Source organism: Plenodomus lingam (genome assembly GCF_022343315.1).
Source record: "Plenodomus lingam strain CAN1 chromosome Unknown contig_26, whole genome shotgun sequence".
NCBI lineage: Eukaryota > Fungi > Ascomycota > Dothideomycetes > Pleosporales > Leptosphaeriaceae > Plenodomus > Plenodomus lingam.
The window spans coordinates 1,175,228-1,197,203 of record NW_027093941.1 but is presented as its reverse complement, the minus strand read 5'-3'; the positions used below and the strand labels follow the sequence as shown (position 1 = coordinate 1,197,203).

Here is a 21,976-nt window from a genome sequence, read left to right as displayed (position 1 = left end):
AGAGGAGTTCTGGCTATGCTGTACCGATCCATCCCTATTGAGGCATGTTTCAGCGTCGAGACTGCAGGACGGGATCACAAAACCAGTGGTAGTGGCAGTACACAACGTTGTACTCTTCCGAGAAAACGCTGCTGCATCATCTCAACAGGAGACAGGTGCATGCTTGGGTGAGACAATGAGAAACGCAGGGGCAGTGTGCTCATGTGCGGCAATTCATCTCTGCAAGTGGGCCAAAGTGAAGCCCATTGTTTGCCCACTGTACTCCTATGTGTTAGCTTGACTGACGACGCATTGATTTCATGCTGGTATCAAGAGCATTTGCGTAGACTGCTAACGTTTCCCGTACTAAGTACTAGAAGCTGAAAAGGAGAATGAGCGCGGCCCAGACTCCTGAGCCTTCAACCACTAGAGTACCGCAGATTGTATGGAAGCGGGGTTGGCACAACTGCGTTCCAAAAGCAGGACACGACCGACTAGAAGTATAGTGAAACCAAGAAAAGAACACATAGTCAGAGTCCAGATGAAGCCGAGGAAGCAACAGAGCAAAGCCGAGAGGCAATATACAAGCAGTGAAGGTGGCGAGGAGGTTCGTGTTCCACGGTGCAGTGGACATGCATTGTAAGCGAATGGCCCAAGACAACGCAACAAGTATCGCAGAATCTGCAAGAGAGAGAGAGAGAGAGAGAGAGAGTCATTCGCAGGAGTTATTGTGATATTGGGATATGCACATGTAGGTATAGAGTAGGAGTCGCGATGTCTGGTGGCGGGCCGGTCGGCAGGCAAGAAGACCCATTGTGCGGTAAGCGAAAGATGGAGGGGCCAACGACAGGGGTGCCTAATCAGGTTAGTCTCGACTTCTTAGTCTCTACGGCGCGCGAGCCTTTGACGTCGTCTCGTTGTTGGAAGCTCTTTAGCTGGCTGGGCTCTACCACCGTCCCCACGTATACCCAGTAGACAACACGACGAATTGCCAAAAAAAAAGGACTGTCGGCTCTATCGCCACCTTTTGACGGAGCTGAAATATTCCATGAGCTTGATGCACTGCTAGAGCACTCGAAGCGCTTCCTTCGCCGGCTCAGGCTTTACCCCCAACCCCACCACCGAGTACCGGCCAACAACCCCGCGCCAACTCACCCAAAATAAAAAATAACTATGCGCGACTTCAAGCTGTCAGCAACCCTGCGGGGCCATGAGGATGATGTAAGGAATGGAAACTGATTGATTGATTGTCCATGCCCAGCACGACAAGTAATCACATGACTACATGTGGGCAGCTTTGGACTGACGAGCACGACAGGTTCGAAGCGTGGCCTTTCCCTCGCCATCCATTATTGTCTCTGCCTCGCGGGACTTCACAGTGCGGACATGGGCCCAGCAGTCAGCTACACCCCCCGTGTGGGACAGCACCATCAAGACACATGGCAAAGAATTCGTCAACTCTCTCGCCATTGTACCGCCGTCATCTGAGTACCCCGAGGGCCTCATTGTGTCTGGCGGCAAAGACCAGATCATCGACGTACGGCAGCCAAGCAAGAGTCTGGGGGATGATGCAGATGCGCTCTTGATTGGTCATGGCAATAACGTCTGCGCACTCGACGTCAGTCAGCATGGCAAATACATTGTGAGCGGGGGCTGGGACTTTGAAGCGCGGCTGTGGGAGGTGGGCAAATGGGGCGCCTCGACTGTACTTAAGGGCCACGATGCTGCAGTGTGGTCAGTACTGGCCTATGACGACAGCACCATCATCACAGGTTGTGCAGATAAGCAGATTCGCATATTCCAGACCTCCACAGACTCGCCTATACGATCGATTCAGGCACCCGATGTCGTGCGCGCCCTCTGCCGACTTCCCTCGGACCATCCTTCTGGCGCACAATTCGCCTCTGCGGGCAATGACGCCGTCATTCGCCTATGGACGCTGAATGGGCGGCAGGTAGCAGAATTGCACGGTCACGACAACTTCATCTACTCCCTCGCGGTGTTGCCCAACGGTGGCTTGGTGAGTGCGGGCGAGGATCGCACCGTGCGGATATGGGAGAACAATGAATGCATACAGACCATCACACACCCTGCCATTTCAGTGTGGAGCGTAGCTGTGTGCCCTGAGAACGGAGACATTGTCACGGGCGCAAGTGACAAGCTCGCTCGTGTCTTCACGCGTGATGCGAGCAGATATGCCGACCCTGCCGAGATCGCGCAGTTCAACCAGGATGTCAAGAGCTCTGCCATACCGCAGCAAACGGTCCCAGATATCAACAAAGAACAGCTTCCAGGCCCTGAATTCCTGACCCAACGTTCGGGGACCAAAGAGGGTCAGGTGCAGATGATTAAAGAGCTTAATGGCAACATATCGGCTTATCAATGGTCCGCCGGGGCCAATGAATGGGTCAATGTTGGTACTGTCGTCGATTCAGCTGGAAGTGGTGGGCGGAAAATCTCACATAATGGAAAGGAGTATGACTATGTTTTCGACGTCGATATCGAGGACGGAAAACCACCACTAAAGCTTCCGTACAACCTGAATCAGAACCACTACGAGGCTGCACGAAATTTCATCGAGGATAATGAGCTTCCTCTGACCTACCTAGACCAGGTCGCAAATTTCATCATTCAGAACACTCGAGGTGCGACGTTAGGTCAAAGTAGTGGCCAGGGAGCGGACCCATGGGGCTCAGAGGCCCGATACCGTCCTGGCGATGCCAACCAAATCGCATCGCAACCAGCGCCCACCCCAACAGCACCCAAGATCCTACCTCAAAAAGACTACCTACCAATCACCTCTGGCAATCACAAAATCATCTTCAAGAAGCTGCAAGAGTTCAATCAGGCGCTAGTCGACGAGGGACAGAAAGGTATTTCACTAAATCCATCAGACATCGAGCAGCTGAATGTGACTGTGACGGCTTTGGAGAAGGGCAACGGAAAGGGTATCGACATCACTGGTGTTGAACTATTGGTCAAAGCTGCCACACAATGGCCTGCGGAAAAGCGCCTTCCAGCTCTTGATCTTTTGCGTCTCGTCCTGGCCTTTGATGGCCCTGCAGCTTTCCTGGTATCTCCGGAGCAGAATCTCGTCTCTCGTCTGACAGAATCTGAGATATTTACTGAGTCATCGCCACCAAACAACACCATGATGGCAATCCGGTGTCTCAGTAACCTGTTGCAAACGGACAAGGGTCGTGAGCTGGCCAGCAAAGAGTTCGACAGCATTCATCCCCTGCTTTCGCCTTTCCTCACATCGTCCAATCGCAACCTCATCATCGCTCTCACTACTTTGTACATCAATTATGCAGTGTTACTGACATCTGAAAACAACGCCGACCGAGCGCTATCACTACTCCACGACTTGTCAAAGATTCTGACCTCGGCTACCGATTCAGAAGCCGTTTATCGAGCACTTGTCGCCACAGGCACACTTTTGTGTCTTGGTCCTGACTTCTGCGAAGCTGGTCGGGACATCTTGAGCATTGGCGATGCCGTTACACAAGCAGAGTCAAAGGTTAAGGAACCACGGATCAGAAATGTTGTTTCTGAGATTAGGGTCAAGCTACAGGGTTGAAGAGGTTCTTCCCAAAATGGGGAGTCGAGTTCTTTTGGGATGAAACTTGCATGGATTCAGTGGGGTTGTGCTGACGACCGATCAGCATCGACTGTAGCTGTATAGGCAGGACCATGCAGATAATTATCATACAAGCACCCGGCTGACCCCCTGACATAAATGCGGCGGGGGACAGGAGGGGGCAGTTTACCTAGATTTGCATTTTCCTCAGCGACATGTCAGCCATTTTTTCAGATAAAAACCACCCCATCACCAAGCATGATCATCATTCAGCACCCAATTCCCAACATCTGCATGTCAGCTTCCCTTCTCCCATTTGTTCCACTCTGCAGTTTTGTCCTGCCGTTACGCGGGGAAGCATTCCGCCCCATTTTATTCTTTCTGAAAGGGCAACTTTTCATCCCCTTGCTCTCATGCATATCGCGTAGTTTACCCCAGAGTCTCACTTTTAGCCTGCATGCCCGTGTCTCTGGAATTTCTCACGTCATTTGGTCAAACTCTTTGGCAGTTGACTGCGTAATTGATTTAATAACGTCATGGTTCATGTGGTGGCTGTGGGTGTGCATGTTTTGCTTGGGCCGCTGGGCACATCATGGGATGGGATGGTATTCGTGGGACGCGTATATGTCATGTAGCACGATAATCTTGGGTGCGCGGGTCAATCTGGGCTGATGGCTTTGTGCTGTGTGCTTTGTGCTGTTTCATGTTGACTTTGGACGCCGCATGGGCTTGTATTGCGTGGCCTTTTTGAGCATCATGTTATTGTAAACTTGGCACTCTGCTAACGGGCTTCTTCACTCAATTTTAGCTCAGTAAGAACGGGAGCTTAAAAATTATGAATCTGACTACTCCAGACGCCACAGTGTCTGGGGGTCCTAGGATGAATTCCTAGAGATATATGCACGTATTCGAGCGTTTTACTGCCCCAGTCATACATTCAAACTACCATGACCAATCCAATACTCCCCACTCCCATTGTCATCCCGCAGCAGCTGATTCCGCACAGTTGGCAGATAATTTTTCGGCCGATATCGTCCTACACCCCTTACTCACTGCCTCACCTCGTCCACGCAATCGAAGTCGTCAGCAGTGAAACGCTCGTGCATGTCGTTATGTGCGTAGAGTAGTAGTCGTCTCCCCGCATCCACGACGCAGTATGCACATGTACCTAGTCACTGCCCTTGAAATTACCTGCCTTGTCTGCATGCACGCATACATATATGCATTCCTTCACTCAACGGTCTGCTTTTCAGCTCTACGGTACATACGCATCAATGGTACTGCGTCATCTGTTCCCCCCTGCCCCTTCTTTTAAACGGCAAATCCCGCTCGCTCGCTGCCTGTCCCGCCCCACCGACGCGCGCCTATGCGATCCGTTTGTTTGGTCCCGGTGTACGCATTCGTGCTCGTGGGGATGTTGTAGGTATGTGGTTGACCCCTTGGAGCGGAATTTTAGTCGGTGGTCGGCGAGTGGGAGGCCCGATGTGTGACGCTGGTACTGGATTGTGCTAAGTGGGGCGGTGGGCGGGGACTATGTGGTGTTTTGTGGCTTGTGGGCTGTCTTGGGGAAAGGGAATAGGATGGGACTATTGGCAGGGTGTGGGAGGAGAGGTTTTTGTTTTGCGGAGATGTCTGGCTTGGGGAAGTTGAGATGGGATGCGAGATTTGGGTGTGAAGCTTGGCTGGATTGGGACTACCGAGTGAAGGTTTTGGCGGGGCATGTTGGGGATGATGTCAAGGACGATGAAATATCATGATTAATTGCGTTGACTTTCACCTGATTGTATTGCGATGGTGCTGCTGAATATTCTTGCGATTTTTGATTGACGAAAGAGTTGTTTTGAAGGCTCGCTGTGTGGTGTCCCTGAGTGTTTTCTGGAAACGCTAAGGGGTCATGAAGGCATCATGGTGACCAATGTTCGATGTAAACGAGTAAAGCGCTGGCGCTTTCTCAGGTACGAGATAACTTGACGAATATGAGATCCTCTGGTGACGCAGTTGCTTGATTTCTTCAACACTTCGAATTTATCAACTACCATTGAGTCTATTGATCCAGTTGTAGCACTTCAACTATCAACTTACTTAAGAGTCAGCCCAAAAGAACAAGCAAACCATTCGTTAAAAATGTCTGGCAAAAATGAACAAGGCTCTATGGACGTGAAGCAGAAGAACGGCAAGTAACACAACTTTCCGCAATCCAAAACCTTTTCACTAACAACCCCTCCAGTCCTCAAAGCCCCCCTCCACAAACTCTCCTCGGAATCCTCATCAACCTCAAAATCCCTCCCCTCCTCCCTTCATGCCGGAATGTGCAGCCCCAGCAACCCCATCGCCGCAACCCTAAGCGCCGCCTTCCTCGACTTCGACGACCTGCGCAAGAGTGGCGTAAACCCCGGCGATCGCTTCTGCATAAGCGCTTCAACGTGGAAAGGCGCGGTTGACAAGGGTATCAAGGAGGTTCCGCGAGTGAAGCTGGAGTGTACGCATGAGAAGGCGTTGGAGACGGTGGACATTGATGTGCTGAAGAAGTGGAAGGCGGATACGGATAATGAGAAGAAGGTTGAGAGGCCAGGGGATGCGGGTGGGCTGGCAAGAGAAAGTCAGGAGATTGGAGGTAAGGAGCCCAAGGCGTAGCAAGAGGGATGGGATATACATGTTGTGTGCATGGGGTGTGGACTGGGTATAGATGTCATGTAGAAAACAATAATGTTTAGATGTGGGTTGCAATGAACATGAATAATTTTGATACTTCGCGAGTTGCCACTATCACAGTCTGCGACTATTCGTGAACCGATGGAAGTAACTTGTAAACCTCCACTGCAATTTCTATTATGATTCAACATGTTCTGGATAAAGGAATATTAATGTTTGAGGGCTACGAATAAGTTTTGAGTCTTTCGATGTATGTCTCGAGCGTTTTTGGCGCCTGTAAATATACATGGAACTGACTAGAATTCATTAAAGTGCGGTCTCTCTATCTCAAAAGAGGTTTGAGATAGATACGCTATTCCAGCCTGACAAATATCAATGGTTTATGACTATATATGCCAAATTGGCCACCCCGCCTTTACCTCTGTCTCGACAAACTGTTGAAAGTTCTCTCTTATGACGAAGGCAAGATATTTCCCCCATACTTGTTGAAATCTACTGATGAATTTTGGCATGCCTACACATCGTTCGCGAGGCATTGCATATTCCAGTAGTTAACTTCTCAGTAATCTATACAATGTATACTAAATACTTGATGAGTATCACGCCAGGAAACTCATTAAAGCCAACGGCGGCACGTTCAACAAAACCGACGTGGACAACAAGTTTTCCCTCTTCGTCATCCATGGTGTCAAGGGTACGAATGGTTTAACCAGACTGCAGGCATTAGCAAGCGGCAATAAAAGAAGCATCATAGCCGGTAAGTATTCAACTTTGTAACAGCTTTGCTCAGGTCATCGTCAATCGGATCAGTGTTTGATAGGGGATACGTGAGAGACGGGTCACGGGGAACTGATCGATGTTCATGATGCCGCTGTGAGCCTGTCTCATCTAAATTAGCTATAGATGGGTATATATACTTCCGTGTCCCATGCCTTGACAACCTGGCGCGGCCCAAGTGGTGCAACCGCATCATTGTTGGTGATGATGAGACCTCTGCCATCGACTCCATGGTGTGCGAGGGCGACTCCATCGCCTTTGTTACTCAGAGTGAGGGTATCAAGACAGTTTGCTCTTTAGATTTGCGTTACCTGCAATGTATTTTAGATATGTGTGGGTGTGGGTGAAGAGACGAAAATTGTTTAGGATGAGGCAGCGGAGTAGTGTTGTTGGGGCCATCCAAGGGTATGAGCCTTGCATGTGGGCAATAACATTACTTGTGAACTTCTGGCTTACAATAGAGCGGAAACCAGGATCTCTGGGATCTGTATTAATTTCAGTATACTTGGAAGGCGTGAACATAAACTTATTGAGTGCTAGGGGCGCCATGCTAATGAGTTGTCCTGTGGATTCATTCCTAACGTCCCGTTAGCGACTCATGTACGGCATTCGGGATTGGTCCCGATATATTCAGAAAGGTAGTAAGAATTATAGGGTTTGGCCATGGAGCTTGCCAAACTAGGTCTTGATAGGACTTGCTATCCATCCCGCAGTGGTCACAATGCATCTGAAAAACGCGAGCCATGCAGCCAAAACCAAATAAATATGTGTCCATAAAACCGTGATCTCGGCCGAGGTCAAACTGATGAGAATTTTGGGCCTTGAGACATTCTTGGTTGCCTAGTCTTGCACTTACCTGTGCTTGAAACTAGCTCTCACTTCCCGTACCACGTTAAAAACGGCAGCCTAAACAGATTGCCTGTAGAAACTTTGAAAATCTTGAAAAATAATCCCGGTTGTGATTCAAACTGTTCCTATGGAACGCTTACTCTAGAAATATATCAAAATATGTATAGTCATGACGATTCAAGTTTGGTTGCCAATTTTTCCTGCACCTACCAGATACCAGTACCTACTAGTCTGCCCTACATATGGTCCCGTTTAGCAATCAAAGCATGGCAATGCACTTGAATTTATCTAAACCGTGGAACTTTCATTTTCTTGCTCTCCAAGCCTCGGCCTGCGCAGAATGTTCGTGCTAAGATTATTTGGTAAAGGGATGGCAAGAGCGATCGTAGGGACCATGGGAGACTACTGCCATGTTGGAAGGGCCAGTTTTCAGATGGAATAAGATTTTTTTTGTAGCAACTACGCAATTTTTATAAAAGAGGGTAGGCCCCCCTCCGAAAGATATTTAACTTCTTCACTACTTGTATGCCACAATTGTCACATATCACTACATTAACATACAAGATCACGTACTACATTCTTGGAAGTTAGCATTTCTCCGTACTGTATCCTTCTTTACTAGTCATTCCCACACTTTGAACTTATTATACCATATTTTATATTATATACCATATAGTAAGTCGGTCAAACTTAACACCAATAGTATATCAACTAACCTTGCATCGCAGTACACACAATCATGCCAGTATACATAATCCCCCGCCAACAAGACCCACGTAGCCGCCACGCCGCACCCATGGCCCCCATGCCATACCGCAGAAACCTGGCAGACTTCCCTGCCCTACCATACGCAGAGCCCTACCTTGACACATTCGATATATGGACTCCAAGTGAACCACCCACGTGGAAAAGTGGCAATTGGATAGACGGCGAACCCCTTTCGTCCCAAGGTTAGTCATCAAATAACCTGTAACCAAGCGAATATCATCAGCTAACCACTATCGATCAACAGCCTTAGTACCTCAACAAGAAGAGAAGAAGGTCTTCACCCCCACACCAACCTTTCACTCCTTCCTCCTCCTTCCGCCCGAACTCCGCCTCCTCATCTGGGCCCACACCCTCGATTCCCCCCGTAGAATCTACGTGCAAGGCTGCTCGCCACAGGCCCCCAACCAGTTTGCCTACACCTTCCTTCCCGCCGCAGCCTTCGCCTCCAAGCGCACAATGGAGGAAGCCGTGACCGTGTTGCTGGAGAACAACGCGTTCGCCGTGAACCGGATATCAGCAAACGAGGAACTGCGTGCTTTTCTCTCCGAATCGCCGGGCCGCTTCGCGCTGCTGAGACACTTGTATTTTGGCTTCTTCGATTGCTTTCCCCAGGGTCTGGCGGTGAATCGCGATGTTGAGCTTGCAGTGGCGTGTCCTGGGTTGAGGACGCTTACGGTGGTTTTTCACGTGAAGCATTTGACTGATTTGGTGATTGAGGATGGTGTGGCGGCGCGGAAGGCGCGTGGGGCAGAGGAGCTGTGGGAGCGGTATTTGCTGCAGCCGTTGGTTGAGTGTGGGAGACTGGAGAGGATTGTGGTGGAGCTTTTGGGGTACTATAATGAGGAGGCTGTTGAGGCGGTGAAGGGGTTGCGGGAGAAGTTGGTGAAGGCGTTTAGTGAAAAGGGGGGCCGGGTAGTCGAGGTAGAATATGGTTGGAGATGAATTGATGAATTATAGGGTAAATAAACATGTATGAATATAATGTAATAAATAAATAAAGTATAAACAGTATCCCTCTTGAAATTCAATACACCTAACATAGATTCTACAAAATCTGGAAGTAGCCAAACAGATAAAGAACTATAATCAAGTCAAGTATTTCACAAACACGCAAACACAAATTAGCCCTGTAATTTATCAACGCTTAAACTCTCCCATATCCACGTCAAGACACATGCAAACACTAATCACACGGATATCAAAGCCTATCCCTACCAGTACCACTCTCTGCATTTTCAAATCCTCAAACGCACGTACTCCGAAAATGGCCCCCATAACCAACAGACCCCTACCAATACGCAGGCTCTAACAACAAAGTTCATATGTATCCATGAGCTGGCTCAGGCAGTGCGACTTTGCCTCTTCACGTCTCCGACTGGCGTACATTACTGATTTCAGAGGAGGTCGGTACCCTTGAAGCACACAAAAGGTCGGTGTTTCAAAACCCGCAGATGGATGTTGTTCAAGACGATACTTTTGAGGTGTAGTAGGGGTGGTTGTTGGCGTTTGCTATTCACAAAGATTTTCTCTGGGGCAATGACGTGGTTTACTCAGTTAAGGGATAGACATGGGAAAAGAACATACACATATCATGTTAAAATCTCTTGTATCCTTGATCATAAATCCAGATAAGAGAAAATCTTACACAATCCCCGTCATATCCCCTAACGACAACCCATCAAACCCGCCCCTCACTCCTCACAGCCTCCCCCAACATCCCCTCCCTGCCCACCCCCACCTTCCCCCTCCCCCCACTCCCAAAATGCATCCTATCCGTATCCACGAGGCCATCCCTCCCCAACGACGCTGCATCCCATTTTGCACTAGTGATGGGGCTGACATGCAAAACATACATGGTATCGATTTCCTCAAGGGAGCGACCTTTCGTCTCAATCAGGAAGAAGTAAACGATGAAGAAGAGGACAACGAGGGAGACTGCAAACACGAGGCCGTAGAGGTAGTTGATTTCGTTAGTGATGAGAGTGGAGAAGAAGGAGATGAGGAAGTTGAAGAGCCAGTTGGATGCTAAAGCGTTGTTTGATTAGTTTTTCAGTACAAAGATGGATGGGATAGGGAAAGGTGGAGAAGACGTACCAGTTGCCAAACCCATGCATGTAGCCCGGTAACGCGCGGGATACAATTCACCGACGATACTCCAAACGAGTGGACCCCAGGTAGTCGCGAATGCGGCGATGAAGAGGCAAGTGAAGACGATCATGATGTTGCCAGCCTGGGGCGTGCTAAGCGGGTTTTGGTGGTCGAGTTGGTATTGGCCGATGAAGGAGTAGATGAATAGGCAGACGGCCATCCAAGCTGCGCCGGCCATCATGGCCTTGCGACGCCCAACGTTTTGCACGATCCAAAGGCCGGCGATGGTGGCGACGACGTTGACGGTGCCGAGGATGATGGAGGTGACGTAGGAGTTTTCAAGGCCGGTGGCGGCGAAGATGGTGGTGCCGTAGTAGAAGAAGTAGTTTGCGCCTGGAGGTGATGATTAATTAATTTGTAATGCAGGGAAGGAGAGGAGCAATGCTGACCGGTAAGCTGCTGGCCTGCTTGCAACGCCATGCCGAGCAGAGTGCGGTATAGCATGCGGGGACCAGTGAAGATCTCATGCCACGGGTGGTCTCCCCCTGCATTTTCAGCCTCGAGCTTTTCCTGAATCTCCTGGATCTCAGCATCGATAAACGGACTATACGGATCAACTCCATTGAGACGAGCCATATTGCTACGAGCGCTATCCACATCGCCCTTGCGGTATGCGAAGCGCGGAGACTCCGGGAGCAGCAAAATCGAAGTGCCAAGAAGGATAGCCCAAAGCGCACTGAGACCATTAGGGATGCGCCATTGCGCGCTATTGACGTATTGATCCGATGTACCGTAGTTGACCATGTAGGCTGTCCAGATGCCCAGGGTGATGAAGAGCTGGTAGGAACTGACGGCGGCGCCACGGACGCGCTTGGGAATCGATTCGGATTGGTACATGGGCACCACGGTGGATAGGGCGCCTATGCCTAGACCGGCAGCAAATCTGCCCATGGCGAATTGTACCCATACCCTTTCACTCGTGATTTCGATGATGACGCCGATGATGTAAAAGAAGGCGGAACCGGATATCGTAAGTCGGCGGCCGAAGGTATCAGCGAGAGGAGCGGAGCACAAGCATCCAAAGAGTGTACCGACACTATTATAGTGTCAGATAGTTTTTGGCACCATGGGACCACTGAGTAATCCATGATCGCTCGTAACAAGCAGCGGTAGTAAGAAGCAAACTCACGCAAGAAGACCAACGATAGCACCCTGACGGACAGCAGAGAACTTGCCATTTTCACCAAATCTGTCGATGAAATCCTCCATTGCAAGGAAACCAGAAATTTGACCGGATTCATAACCTAGAGTGTTTTGGTCAGAATGTTGTTTTTGGGTTTGCGGTTAAAGTTTTTCGGCCTACATACCAAACATAAAACCGCCTATTGAGGCGACAGCTCCGAGAATGACCGCAATGGCAGGCACTCCACCCTTGGGCTCTATATCTGCTGCTGTGGCAGCATGTGAATTGCCTCGTGTAGGTGTATCTGTTGGAGTAGCGCTTTGAGGAGTGCCTTTTTCAGCAACTTCCTGTTCTTTGTTTTGGCGAAAGAGACGCATTGTGGTGAAGTGTGCAGAACTGTAAATCTACAGCTCTGAGGAAATGTTTGTTTGTAACACTGTCCTGTACAAACAAGGTAGTAGTAGATGATATTTGGGGGAGGGCTTTGGAGAAGAGGACATGGGCTGGAAAGATGTCTGCATTTATTAAGTAGCAATATGCGGAGAACATGGCAAGGGCCGAAAACAACGGAGTGCTATTGTTAGCTTCCACGATCCGCGTCCACACCACTGTCTTTCCACTTCGTAGCCTAGTACAAAAAGTGGTCGTGACAGGTGCTCGGACGAGCCTTTGACTATTGGGGTTATGATGCAATCGGTGGATAGCGGCGACTGGCAAAAGGTTCTTCGTTGCATATGTGAACAACCCGAAGAATGGCCGACTTGGATTTTCCCTGCGTTGCTCACGTCCAGAGTATAGGAGACTAGATCCTGGATAATTATGATGGAGGTTGTCTTGCTCAGGCTAGATGTCTGTACGACCCCCTCCATAGCTCTCTCCAACATGAGGCGGTTGAGCCTTCTCCTGTGATTGCGAAAGAATCGCAAATCTGGACATAATGAGACCAGAGAGAGCTTTTGTTGAATTGGCGGTTCTGCGTAGAATATGGGATATGGGAAAGTCCTCCTCGACATGTTCCATGGCGTTGTCTTACTAGCCAGCACCCGGAGGAAAATGCAAATTCTGGGCCAATGACATTGCAGACAAGACTTGATCGGATGCATGCAGGGTCGGTAAGGCGGCTCTACGACCTGCATGAAGCTGTGGGTCGTCTCCAGTTCCTTGCATATCGGGAAGCAGATTGTTTTGCCTAGTATTGCTTGTGCAAGCGTAGTTCGCGTGATCAGCATCAGCAAACTCACGAGATATTGTATCGTCCATTAGTGTCTGCCCTTGTCGTCCTTGCTGTTTCTTGGCCACATATCGATAGCGTGGGTAACGCAGGTGCCCTTGGTGGTTTGAATTTGTGGTGACAGTACAAGGCGATCCGCCCAGAAATCTTTGTTACCAAGTGATGGACCTCAACGTCGCCTTGCAATTTCACCCGCCCATTCAAAGCGAGTGTGTTCCGCTCGATCCTCCCTGGGGAAACCATATCTACAGAACAGATGACAGATGAATCCTTCTCTTTTCCACAAAAGCCAGTCAGCGAGTCGTTTGCATCCACAGAGGTTGCGATGATGGCCGACCTTAACCGAGTGATCCTGGGACCTGGCGTGATGTGCTGGTGGCTCGTCGCCGTCTCCAACCTTGCAGCACTAGCGGCCCGCCGCAAGCGTAGTCGCCAAAATTATCGGACAAACTTTTCTTCAGACGTCATTAAGAGGCGTCCTCAAGATGCAAGTGGCAGAATGAGGACTCTACTGTGGTACCATTGTTGGGGCCAAGACGAGCCGAATTTTCAGTCTGTCTCCGTGAGCCGAACGGACAGAGTTCGGGAATCCGAATTTCGAACGCTGTAGGGTACGGCGAGACCCATATTCACGATACGGACGAGTTGTACAGGTGGTGTATGAAAAGGTTTGCAAGGTCAGGAGGGAAGTCTGCAGATGTTAGTCAGAGCTCGATAACTGCTCAGTGTCACGGGGACATGTTATTGCCTGGACATGACCCAGCCTCAGAGACCTGGGCCCCTGTGGATGGCAGCAAGAGAAACCCTAACGAGAGGCCATAAGTTGCTGATGTAATTTGCTGAAAGGTTAAACGATGTGGTGATGGGATATTCCTGGCAACCAGAATGTTCGTGTTGCGCGGTAGAGGGACATGGTTATCTACATGACAAAGTGCGCGCAACCTGATTCCCTTATGGCCCCTGCAATATGTATATAGAATCTCTTCGGGCGCCTTTGCTCCGGTGTGTGGAGCCTGGGGTCCCCAGGATATCAGAATTAACCAATGGCAGTTTTCTCTTATGAGAGATTGGACAGCTCGATCCATAAAGGGTTCATATTCTGGAGGGTGCTGAATATCCGTACCGCCCTAATTACAAGAAAATAGAAATGACTGTCGCAATCAATTGCAAACGCTCCGAGAAGCGAGTCATAAGCTTCCTCATCTACTCAGCTCCTTCGGGTCCACAACCTCAACACTCGCATCGATGATACCCACACTCCTCTTGAACTGCTGTAACCACGCCTGATAATCCGCAGGCGTCTGATTCCAGGTGTCGTCTCCATCGTACATGATCCAGCGCGCCTGGTGCTGAATCTCCTCGTCCGAAGGAATGTGGGAATTTGGATTCTTGGGCGACATGGTCGCGGCCGCCCAACGCTTCATGTCGCTGTCGAAGATGCGGTAGAAGTTTAAATCGTCCGGTAAGAGCGTCCGCCAACGGTCATATAGGTCTAGTGTATTGGACGGTATGAGCGGGGACGGGTTGGCCGCATCGACGGGGGAAAAGGGAACGGGCTGGTCAGGCGAATCTGCCAATATGGATGCGTAGGGACTTATTTCGGCTGGCGATTGGTGGGAAGGTGGTGTTTGATCGGGAACTTGCACGTTGCAGTCCCATGCTACGCTGTGCTGTGGTTCTTGGATCGAATCAAATGTGAGAGAGGGACTTGTCATACTGGCTCGTTGCTTGAATCCAGTGAGCCAGTCAGTACTTGAGTATATGCCTTTAACCACCCAGTTCGCAAACATATCCGACGGTGTGTCAGACCCTTCCTCCATACGCCGCACAATTGCGCAAGCCTCCGTTTGTAGTTGGCTATCGGTAATCGGAGCGTTCATGACTTGCTCACCTAACACATAGGCGTGGAGCTGAGTCTCAAGTGGGCACATCTCGAATAAGTGATCCTTGCCGTTAATTTTGAGAGGAGATTGTCTGCTTTCGCTCGATGTCCTGATTGGGCCAAACTTGGCCTGTCGCACCAGTTCTGGCGTAGACATGACCAGGTCACGGAGCCATGAAGGGCTGTGAGCCATCTCCGTTACGTGTACACTAGCGAAGGCTTCGGCGGCGAAGATGATTCGACATGCTTCATGCTGCATTGCATCGTTTGTGGGGAGTTGTTGCGTTTTGTCGAAGTGATTCTGGATAAAGAAGATGATTTCGACTTTGAGCATCTCATAAGCGTTTGGAGGCGATCCCCACGGTGGATCACTGGCTTTCATTGGAATCAGCGTAGTCCGCTCGTAATCAACAAAAACTGTCAGGGATTGTCAGCCTCTATCAACATAACCGTACAGCTTCTTCACCTACATGGAGGAATCGCGCTTTCTACCATGTCCGTCGTTGCTTGGTCGAACCCCCAATCTCCATGCCAATTCGCCATCGTAGCGCCTGCTTTGAAGTGATCAGCGAGGTGGTCTGTTCGCTCTTCCCATGTGCTCATTGTAATTGAGCAGAATCCGCATCGAGACCGTATGTCGGGCATTGGCAACATCCAGCGTGCCATAGACCATTGGGCGAACTTCGCGCCGTGCACCAGGCGGAGATGCTGTACGAGATGATCTTTTCGATGAAAAGTACGTTCCTCAATACTTCTTTCTTGGCAATCTGAATAGTGATGGGCTTCCACATGAGCATCATCTGGCCCAATCTCACCACAAAACACACAACAAGCCTCTGGACTGTCCTTTTTGGGCGCTCGAGGACCGTGGAGTGCACATATCCATTTTTCCAAAGGTAAGTGAAGCGACTTTTCATGGCGCTGCCAGTCGTACTTGGTCTTGAAGACTTCGGTACAAAAGGTACACTGGTAAGGCATAAGGGGCTCAAGAGTAGGGTGCTGCTCAATGTGTCGACGTCGGCTAGCGCGCTTCCTGCGGGGGGGACGGCGGATTTTGAGTGAGGATTGCGAACCCGAAGATCGATGAGCTGAAAACTCGCCGCTTGATTGCGAGGTTGCAGCGCTGCTGGCCGATGATCTCGCGTAGGGCGATTGCCATGTATCTGTATACTGAGACGATAGTCCTGCTCTTTCCTCTACAAGAAAAGTCAGCAGGTGGTAAGGCACAAAGGGCAACAGTTTTCATGGGGCTTTCAATGACTTACGGGACGCTCTCCTCGAGCTCGATGCCATAGCTCGAGCAATATCATGGGCGGTGGCGGGTTCATGTTCTGGAGGCGAGTCAACCCAGCGTTGTAGCGGGTCTTTATAACAGGATTCTGGTCTGAAAGCAGGTGTACCAGGTCTTTGGATAATGTCTATAGGGTTAGATTGTATGTTCACTTGCGGTGACGCGGGACGGATTCCCTGGACTTTTCCTCTGCGTCTGGCATTTGCAAACCAGTTTGTCAGTTGAGCCTTGTTCAACCCTGTCCGTTCCTGAAGGGCAGCCATTTCATCTTCAGTAGGATATGGATGTTGTTGATGAACAGCAAGCCAGTTCTTCAAGGTGCGTATGACCTCCCTCGAGAAACGACTGCCTAGCTTCGGTCGTGTGATGGGTGTGCCAGGCGTCATGGGTGATGAGACTGCCGTGGAGTGGCTCGAAAGATCTCGGAACGGTGATTCCCATTGCCACGAATCATTGTGATTGTCTGGTGCGCTTTGTGTAGCTGTCAACGCGTTTGACAGGTCACTGAAGTCATTGGCATGCTGAGTAAGATCTGTGGCGAAGGCATCGTTATGGAGCGCTAGGAGCGACTCCAAATCGTGCTGGGACATGGCATCTGTGTTGCTCATGTTTCTCGAGATCAGCGTCTGGGTAGCTAAGCACCATGGACATTGAATTGCCAATGCGGGGAGAGATGGGGGATGAGGGGTTGTGCTGCCATACTAAAACCCCGGATGCGGCTCTGTTGCAGGGTCCGGCAATTTGGTACGGGTCTAGCCCATAAGGGAAAGGTCGCATGTCAAACACGCCTTGTCAGTGGGTGTGAGGGAAAAGAAAATGCATCGCTTTGCTAGACACACTCTGTTGTGGTTGGAGACTGCGGCTCTAATACGGCCAATCTTCTTATTACAGTCCACTGTCTGACTGTATGCCCGAGGCCCCAGGACGTGGCTCGCTACAGCAAAGGTCAAGAATGCGGGTTGAGTCGACTTTGGGGAAAGCTGCCAGGTTGATCTTGCTGTGCTTGGTAAGCAGCATGAGTCAGCGAGAGATGGTCGTTGTTTTATACGGATACCATACCGGGTAATTTTGCTGTAGGTACGACGGCACCTGGACACAACCCGCCTGTGTGACACAGTCACGTGCACCCGTGACAATGCATGTGCGCTTGCGAGGGCGCTCTGTGGGACACAAGTAGCTTCGATATCCCGCCATGTATTCTTTTACGGTACCTTACTCTGAGAAGAGGCTAGAGAATCGACTTTTTATTCTTTGGTGCATACAGTAGATCTGGTGCAGTACCTCAAGCGTATACATGTCCGCAGTGTAACAGCAAATCAGTGCCAACGCGAGCCATTCAAGCCTGATTTGGGCCGCATGCTGCAAAACAGGTACCGGTACTTTTCAAGAGCCGCTGCGGCAAATGTCATTGTTGTTGTCGCTGAAATCTGCTTCATCAGTATCATTCAGTTCGAAGTGACGCGAAGCTTGTTGCAGGGAACTAGCTTCCTTTGGCTGCACGTACCTATACGAACGAATATGCCTAAGCAATTTAGCGAAGTTGGACACGGAGTACATGCCTGGTCATGGATACCTTGGTGTTGAGGCTGGACAGCCTCCCCATTAATTGGCCCCAGCCACCAAAAACAGCGGCCAGCGCAATTGCACATTGCATCATGCCATCGTAGTCTTTCCCGCATGACTGTCTAATCCAATCTCCCCACGCCCGATCCTGTTGCTGTTGACGTTCCCGCCCCATACCCACATCGTCACCTCCCTCCGATCGTTTTTTTGCAACTCATCGTTGCCATCACATCAAGGCCCAACACCCTCACGACTTACCACCTAGCGCGCGCATCATCCGGTCGCATCCACAACAGGCAGGAACTCGTGTTCCCTCCGAGCGACGCCAACCTGCCTGACCGCAAACAACAACATTACTGCCCATCAACTACCCTACCATTGTGTTTCCACGAGTCTTTGTGTCGCACAACCGCCAACTCGGCGATATTGCCGTGTAGCCGGCAAACTTCACCATGCCCGCCGTACCAGAACCCTACGATGCGTTGATCGCCGCGCAAATAGAGGAGATGGTGGCTTCCCGCGACCACAGGCTCCGCTCGCGACAGCCTGCTCTCGACTTGTCCGCCAATGCGCCACAACGAGCACCAATCGCCAAGCGCCAACAGATGGTCATCCAGCCAGGCATAATACCGACCTACTACAATCTCTCGGGTCCCACACCAGGCACTGTTGTTGGCATCGTGCTCGGCAGTGTCGCTGGCTTCCTCTTGATCGTCTGGCTACTCTACTCCATCACCAACGGTACCACCAGATCTGGCAACGCGACCGCCATGGCTGGTGAGGAGGAAATCGTAGTCCGGCGACGACGCAACTCACATGGCACTACGTCGCGGCCACGGAGCAGTCGCCAGATGCGCGAGGTCAGCAGGAGTCCACGAAGGAGTAGCGGAAGGAGTCAGATTATCGTCGATGAGAGGAGGCCGCCGACGAGGACAAGGAGCATCATTGTCGAGGAGAGGCACAGGGTGCCGGGGGATGATGTGGTCGAGGTCATCGAAGAGCATGAGGACTATCGCGAGCGGAGGGGGAGCCGTAGATATCGGTAAGTGGATCACAAGCGATGCTATGTGGAATGTACACTAAGTCAGTTCAGGTGAATGAGCCCTATTGCGCGACAGGCACCGTCGCGACTGCCATGTCGACAGATGAGGTCGAGCTGCGACAAGATCAGATTATTTTTCTATACCCCTTCTCTTCTTGTTTTTTCGCATGTGCATCTACTGTGTCGTGCCTAGCGATATATGATTATGTTTCTCTGTACATCTCTCGTAATGTTCATCATTTCTGGCGTTGGGTGGTAGCAATGAGCGAGGTTTGACGAGGGCATGACAGTGCATGAACATGGCCAAGGCGTGACAGTTACTTCACGTCTGTCACATAGGAAGCATGGTAGGTAATGGGTTCCAGACAAGTCTGAAGATTGAGTTTCTGAGAGTCGTCTCACTGCTACACGTACATATACCAATTCCATCTAGTTAGTCTCTTCAGTACATTCAGGGTCTCTGGTCCATATCATGGTATGTATATATTGACTCAAAAATGATTTGCACCAGCAAAATAAATACAGCCATGGCCATAGTCTTTGGGCGCGTGGAGTCAACGCGACTTTACGCATGTCTTGGCATGACGCGCCCCGCCATGGATCGGACCCCCGAGCCACGTGCAGTCATTTTCGTGGGGTCGCTTCTACTGATTTCGCGTCACTCAGGCATCACAGAGGAGCACAGCATCACACAGACTTCCACAGCGAACCCCGCTTCCCCCTACTCCCGCAACGTTTTACCTTATCCATCCACTCATCCATCTATCGCACTCTGGATTACCTGTTCGATTTCTTCAAGATAGGCCGAAAACACAAAGCCCATCGCCAACAGGCGCAACAAGACAAGGCCTGGCGCAACGCAGAAAAGGGGCGCGGTAAGCCTGGTAAAGGACGAGGAAAGAGAAGCAAAATGGGCAGTGAGGAGAGCAGAGTCGTGGATGAGAATGTAGAGCCACAGACGCTGCAGGCGCGCACGTTGGAGGCGTTGGCACAGTACATCAGAGAGGGAAAGGCAAGGAAGATTGTCGTCATGGTATGTTTGAGATGATAATGGAGAGGGGCACAGAATTAGTATGCTAAAGAATAGAAAGACAGGCGCAGGAATCAGTACATCAGCTGGTATACCCGATTTTCGATCTCCAGACACAGGCCTCTACGCAAACCTCTCACGACTGAACCTACCCTATGCAGAAGCAGTCTTCGACATTAGCTACTTCCGCACGAATCCCGAGCCCTTCTACACTCTCGCGCAAGAATTATATCCCGGCAAGTTTAGGCCAACGATCACACACTCGTTCATTGCACTGTTGGAGAAGAAGGGTCTGCTACTCAAGCTGTTCACACAAAACATCGACTGTCTCGAGCGCGAAGCCGGCGTCTCAGACGAAAGGATTATAGAAGCCCATGGCAGTTTTGCAAAGTACTTTTCCCGTGCCAACTGGCAGAACGCAAAGTGAATGCTAACAATCCTCTTCCCTAGGCAAAGCTGCATAGACTGCAAATACCCCTACCCCGCCGACCTCATGCACGAAGCCATCTCGTCCAAAACCGTGCCTCGCTGCCAAAACCCGACCTGCAACGGCCTCGTCAAGCCTGAAATCGTCTTCTTTGGCGAACAACTACCCGCCGCTTTCTTCGACAACCGCAGTCTTCCTGCCGAAGCCGACCTCTGCATCATAATGGGCACCTCCTTGTCCGTCCACCCGTTTGCCTCGCTCCCGCAAATGTGCAGACCGGAAACGCCACGGCTGCTCATCAACTCGGAGCAAGTGGGTGGGTTGGGCGACAGGGCCGACGACGTGCTGTTGCTGGAGGATTGTGACGAGGGGGTCAAGCGGTTGGCGAGCGCGCTGGGATGGCTGGAGGAGCTGGAAGCTCTTTGGGCGACAACGGCACGGGACGAGGCGCCGCCCACACAAGAGAAGAAGACTAGAGACGAAATCTTACAGGCTGAAGTGGAAAAACTGACCCGCGAAGTCGAAGAGAATCTTCGCCTAGGCAAACAGCAGCAGGCTTGGCTGGATAACCATGTCGATGAGAAAATCGCAAGGAACAATGATCAGGATGCTGAGAATGCAACTCCAGATCTCACAGCCCCGTCACCGCCAGATCAAGTACAGTCTAAGCTTCTGGCACCGGTGGCTACTTCGCCGCCAACCCTAGCGAAGACGGATCCGGGGGGACGCCTCGATCACGTTTTCCCGTTTTTGAAAAAGGAAAGGGGTATGCTGTAGATGCGAGATTGTAGGGATTATTTTCACGTTATATACTGATGACCTACTACGCACATGGAACTTGGGTCTTTTTTTTGTCACAAGTAAGTGCGGTTTCAGACTCCAAGGGATGATATCATTGATATTCACCCTGGACAATTTATACATATATACTATTATACCCGCAGTGCAGCATTGACAGCACCACGGCGCACTCATATTCAGATCAACAGGAACAATATATTTTTTCCGACCGATGTCCTTGCTTGTATCGGGTACTCGGCGGACCGACGCGAAGCGCGGAGCGGGGTTGTGGGCCACAATGTCCTGTGCATCTTCTCGCATCATCGGGTTCGGCACTTCCCCATTTTCCAGGGCATTTCTCCATGGCGTGATATGAATGGTCTTTTTGTGGGGGAAGCGTAGGGTAGAGGTGCTGGGGATGGGGATCGCGTGTCATTGGGTAGTATACCGTACTGTGTACTGTATCTACTTGTTCTTGTTGGGAGATGATGTGAGAAAATAGGGTGTGAGGGTGTTGGGGCTGGCGGAGATTTGATGGCCTGGGTGGGTGGAGTGTGGATTTGTGGTCTGGCGTTTTGGATGGGCTTTGGTTGTTGGGGCTTTTCTGACTGGGTGGGTATGGGAGTATGGGAGGAGGATGGTGTTGAGTGCTTGGGGTGTCGATGGTTAGCTTGCTAATGTCTCTTTGCTGTGGACTGGGCTTGCATTGAAGTTGGCATCGTAGCGTTACTATGTACGATGACAGGACGGGAACTGTTTCGTCTGGGTGCCAATGCTGTGTTTAGCTACTGTAAATGTTCAGGTCACAAGCCCACTATGCCTACGTCAGCAGTTGACGTATACTTGGCGTGTAT

At 50.6% G+C, this 21,976-nt stretch overlaps 10 protein-coding genes across 10 annotated transcripts; 7 read left to right on the top strand and 3 right to left on the bottom strand.

Annotated features, from left to right (window-relative positions):
• Positions 1 to 928: 928 nt before the first annotated feature.
• IAQ61_006676 (uncharacterized protein) lies at positions 929 to 5,271 on the top strand. Its single transcript, XM_003845520.2, has 2 exons — positions 929 to 1,200; positions 1,298 to 5,271. Exons 1-2 carry the CDS (start codon positions 1,153 to 1,155, stop codon positions 3,557 to 3,559), a joined length of 2,310 nt encoding a protein of 769 aa, XP_003845568.2. The 5' UTR covers positions 929 to 1,152; the 3' UTR covers positions 3,560 to 5,271.
• Positions 5,272 to 5,683: 412 nt separating this feature from the next.
• On the top strand, positions 5,684 to 6,193 carry IAQ61_006675 (uncharacterized protein; the record flags this gene model as incomplete). The annotated part of the gene is made up of 2 exons (XM_066097267.1): positions 5,684 to 5,732; positions 5,787 to 6,193. The coding sequence occupies 2 exons, from the start codon at positions 5,684 to 5,686 to the stop codon at positions 6,191 to 6,193; spliced, it is 456 nt and encodes a 151-aa protein (XP_065952744.1).
• A 627-nt stretch (positions 6,194 to 6,820) lies between these two features.
• On the top strand, positions 6,821 to 7,354 carry IAQ61_006674 (uncharacterized protein; the record flags this gene model as incomplete). Its single annotated transcript, XM_003845518.2, has 3 exons — positions 6,821 to 6,968; positions 7,115 to 7,275; positions 7,316 to 7,354. Coding segments are annotated over 3 exons (348 nt in total), but the record flags the coding sequence as incomplete, so codon positions are not given.
• Positions 7,355 to 8,576: 1,222 nt separating this feature from the next.
• Positions 8,577 to 9,547, top strand: IAQ61_006673 (uncharacterized protein; the record flags this gene model as incomplete). Its single annotated transcript, XM_003845517.1, has 2 exons — positions 8,577 to 8,787; positions 8,850 to 9,547. 2 exons carry the CDS (start codon positions 8,577 to 8,579, stop codon positions 9,545 to 9,547), a joined length of 909 nt encoding a protein of 302 aa, XP_003845565.1.
• An 827-nt stretch (positions 9,548 to 10,374) lies between these two features.
• Positions 10,375 to 12,253, bottom strand: IAQ61_006672 (uncharacterized protein; the record flags this gene model as incomplete). The annotated part of the gene is made up of 6 exons (XM_066097266.1): positions 10,375 to 10,411; positions 10,459 to 10,630; positions 10,700 to 11,086; positions 11,143 to 11,789; positions 11,883 to 11,997; positions 12,061 to 12,253. The coding sequence occupies 6 exons, from the start codon at positions 12,251 to 12,253 to the stop codon at positions 10,375 to 10,377; spliced, it is 1,551 nt and encodes a 516-aa protein (XP_065952743.1).
• Positions 12,254 to 12,908: 655 nt separating this feature from the next.
• On the bottom strand, positions 12,909 to 13,136 carry IAQ61_006671 (uncharacterized protein; the record flags this gene model as incomplete). The annotated part of the gene is made up of 1 exon (XM_066097265.1): positions 12,909 to 13,136. One exon carries the CDS (start codon positions 13,134 to 13,136, stop codon positions 12,909 to 12,911), a length of 228 nt encoding a protein of 75 aa, XP_065952742.1.
• Positions 13,137 to 13,363: 227 nt separating this feature from the next.
• IAQ61_006670 (uncharacterized protein) lies at positions 13,364 to 13,929 on the top strand (the record flags this gene model as incomplete). The annotated part of the gene is made up of 2 exons (XM_066097264.1): positions 13,364 to 13,623; positions 13,689 to 13,929. The coding sequence occupies 2 exons, from the start codon at positions 13,364 to 13,366 to the stop codon at positions 13,927 to 13,929; spliced, it is 501 nt and encodes a 166-aa protein (XP_065952741.1).
• Positions 13,930 to 14,306: 377 nt separating this feature from the next.
• On the bottom strand, positions 14,307 to 16,957 carry IAQ61_006669 (uncharacterized protein; the record flags this gene model as incomplete). The annotated part of the gene is made up of 3 exons (XM_003845515.2): positions 16,255 to 16,957; positions 15,460 to 16,185; positions 14,307 to 15,406 (listed from the first exon to the last, which is right to left on the bottom strand). The coding sequence occupies exons 1-3, from the start codon at positions 16,886 to 16,888 to the stop codon at positions 14,307 to 14,309; spliced, it is 2,460 nt and encodes an 819-aa protein (XP_003845563.1). The 5' UTR covers positions 16,889 to 16,957.
• Positions 16,958 to 18,295: 1,338 nt separating this feature from the next.
• IAQ61_006668 (uncharacterized protein) lies at positions 18,296 to 18,940 on the top strand (the record flags this gene model as incomplete). The annotated part of the gene is made up of 2 exons (XM_003845514.1): positions 18,296 to 18,885; positions 18,937 to 18,940. The coding sequence occupies 2 exons, from the start codon at positions 18,296 to 18,298 to the stop codon at positions 18,938 to 18,940; spliced, it is 594 nt and encodes a 197-aa protein (XP_003845562.1).
• Positions 18,941 to 19,229: 289 nt separating this feature from the next.
• IAQ61_006667 (uncharacterized protein) lies at positions 19,230 to 21,119 on the top strand (the record flags this gene model as incomplete). Its single annotated transcript, XM_066097263.1, has 5 exons — positions 19,230 to 19,232; positions 19,332 to 19,360; positions 19,552 to 19,918; positions 19,977 to 20,305; positions 20,366 to 21,119. The coding sequence occupies 5 exons, from the start codon at positions 19,230 to 19,232 to the stop codon at positions 21,117 to 21,119; spliced, it is 1,482 nt and encodes a 493-aa protein (XP_065952740.1).
• Positions 21,120 to 21,976: the final 857 nt, after the last annotated feature.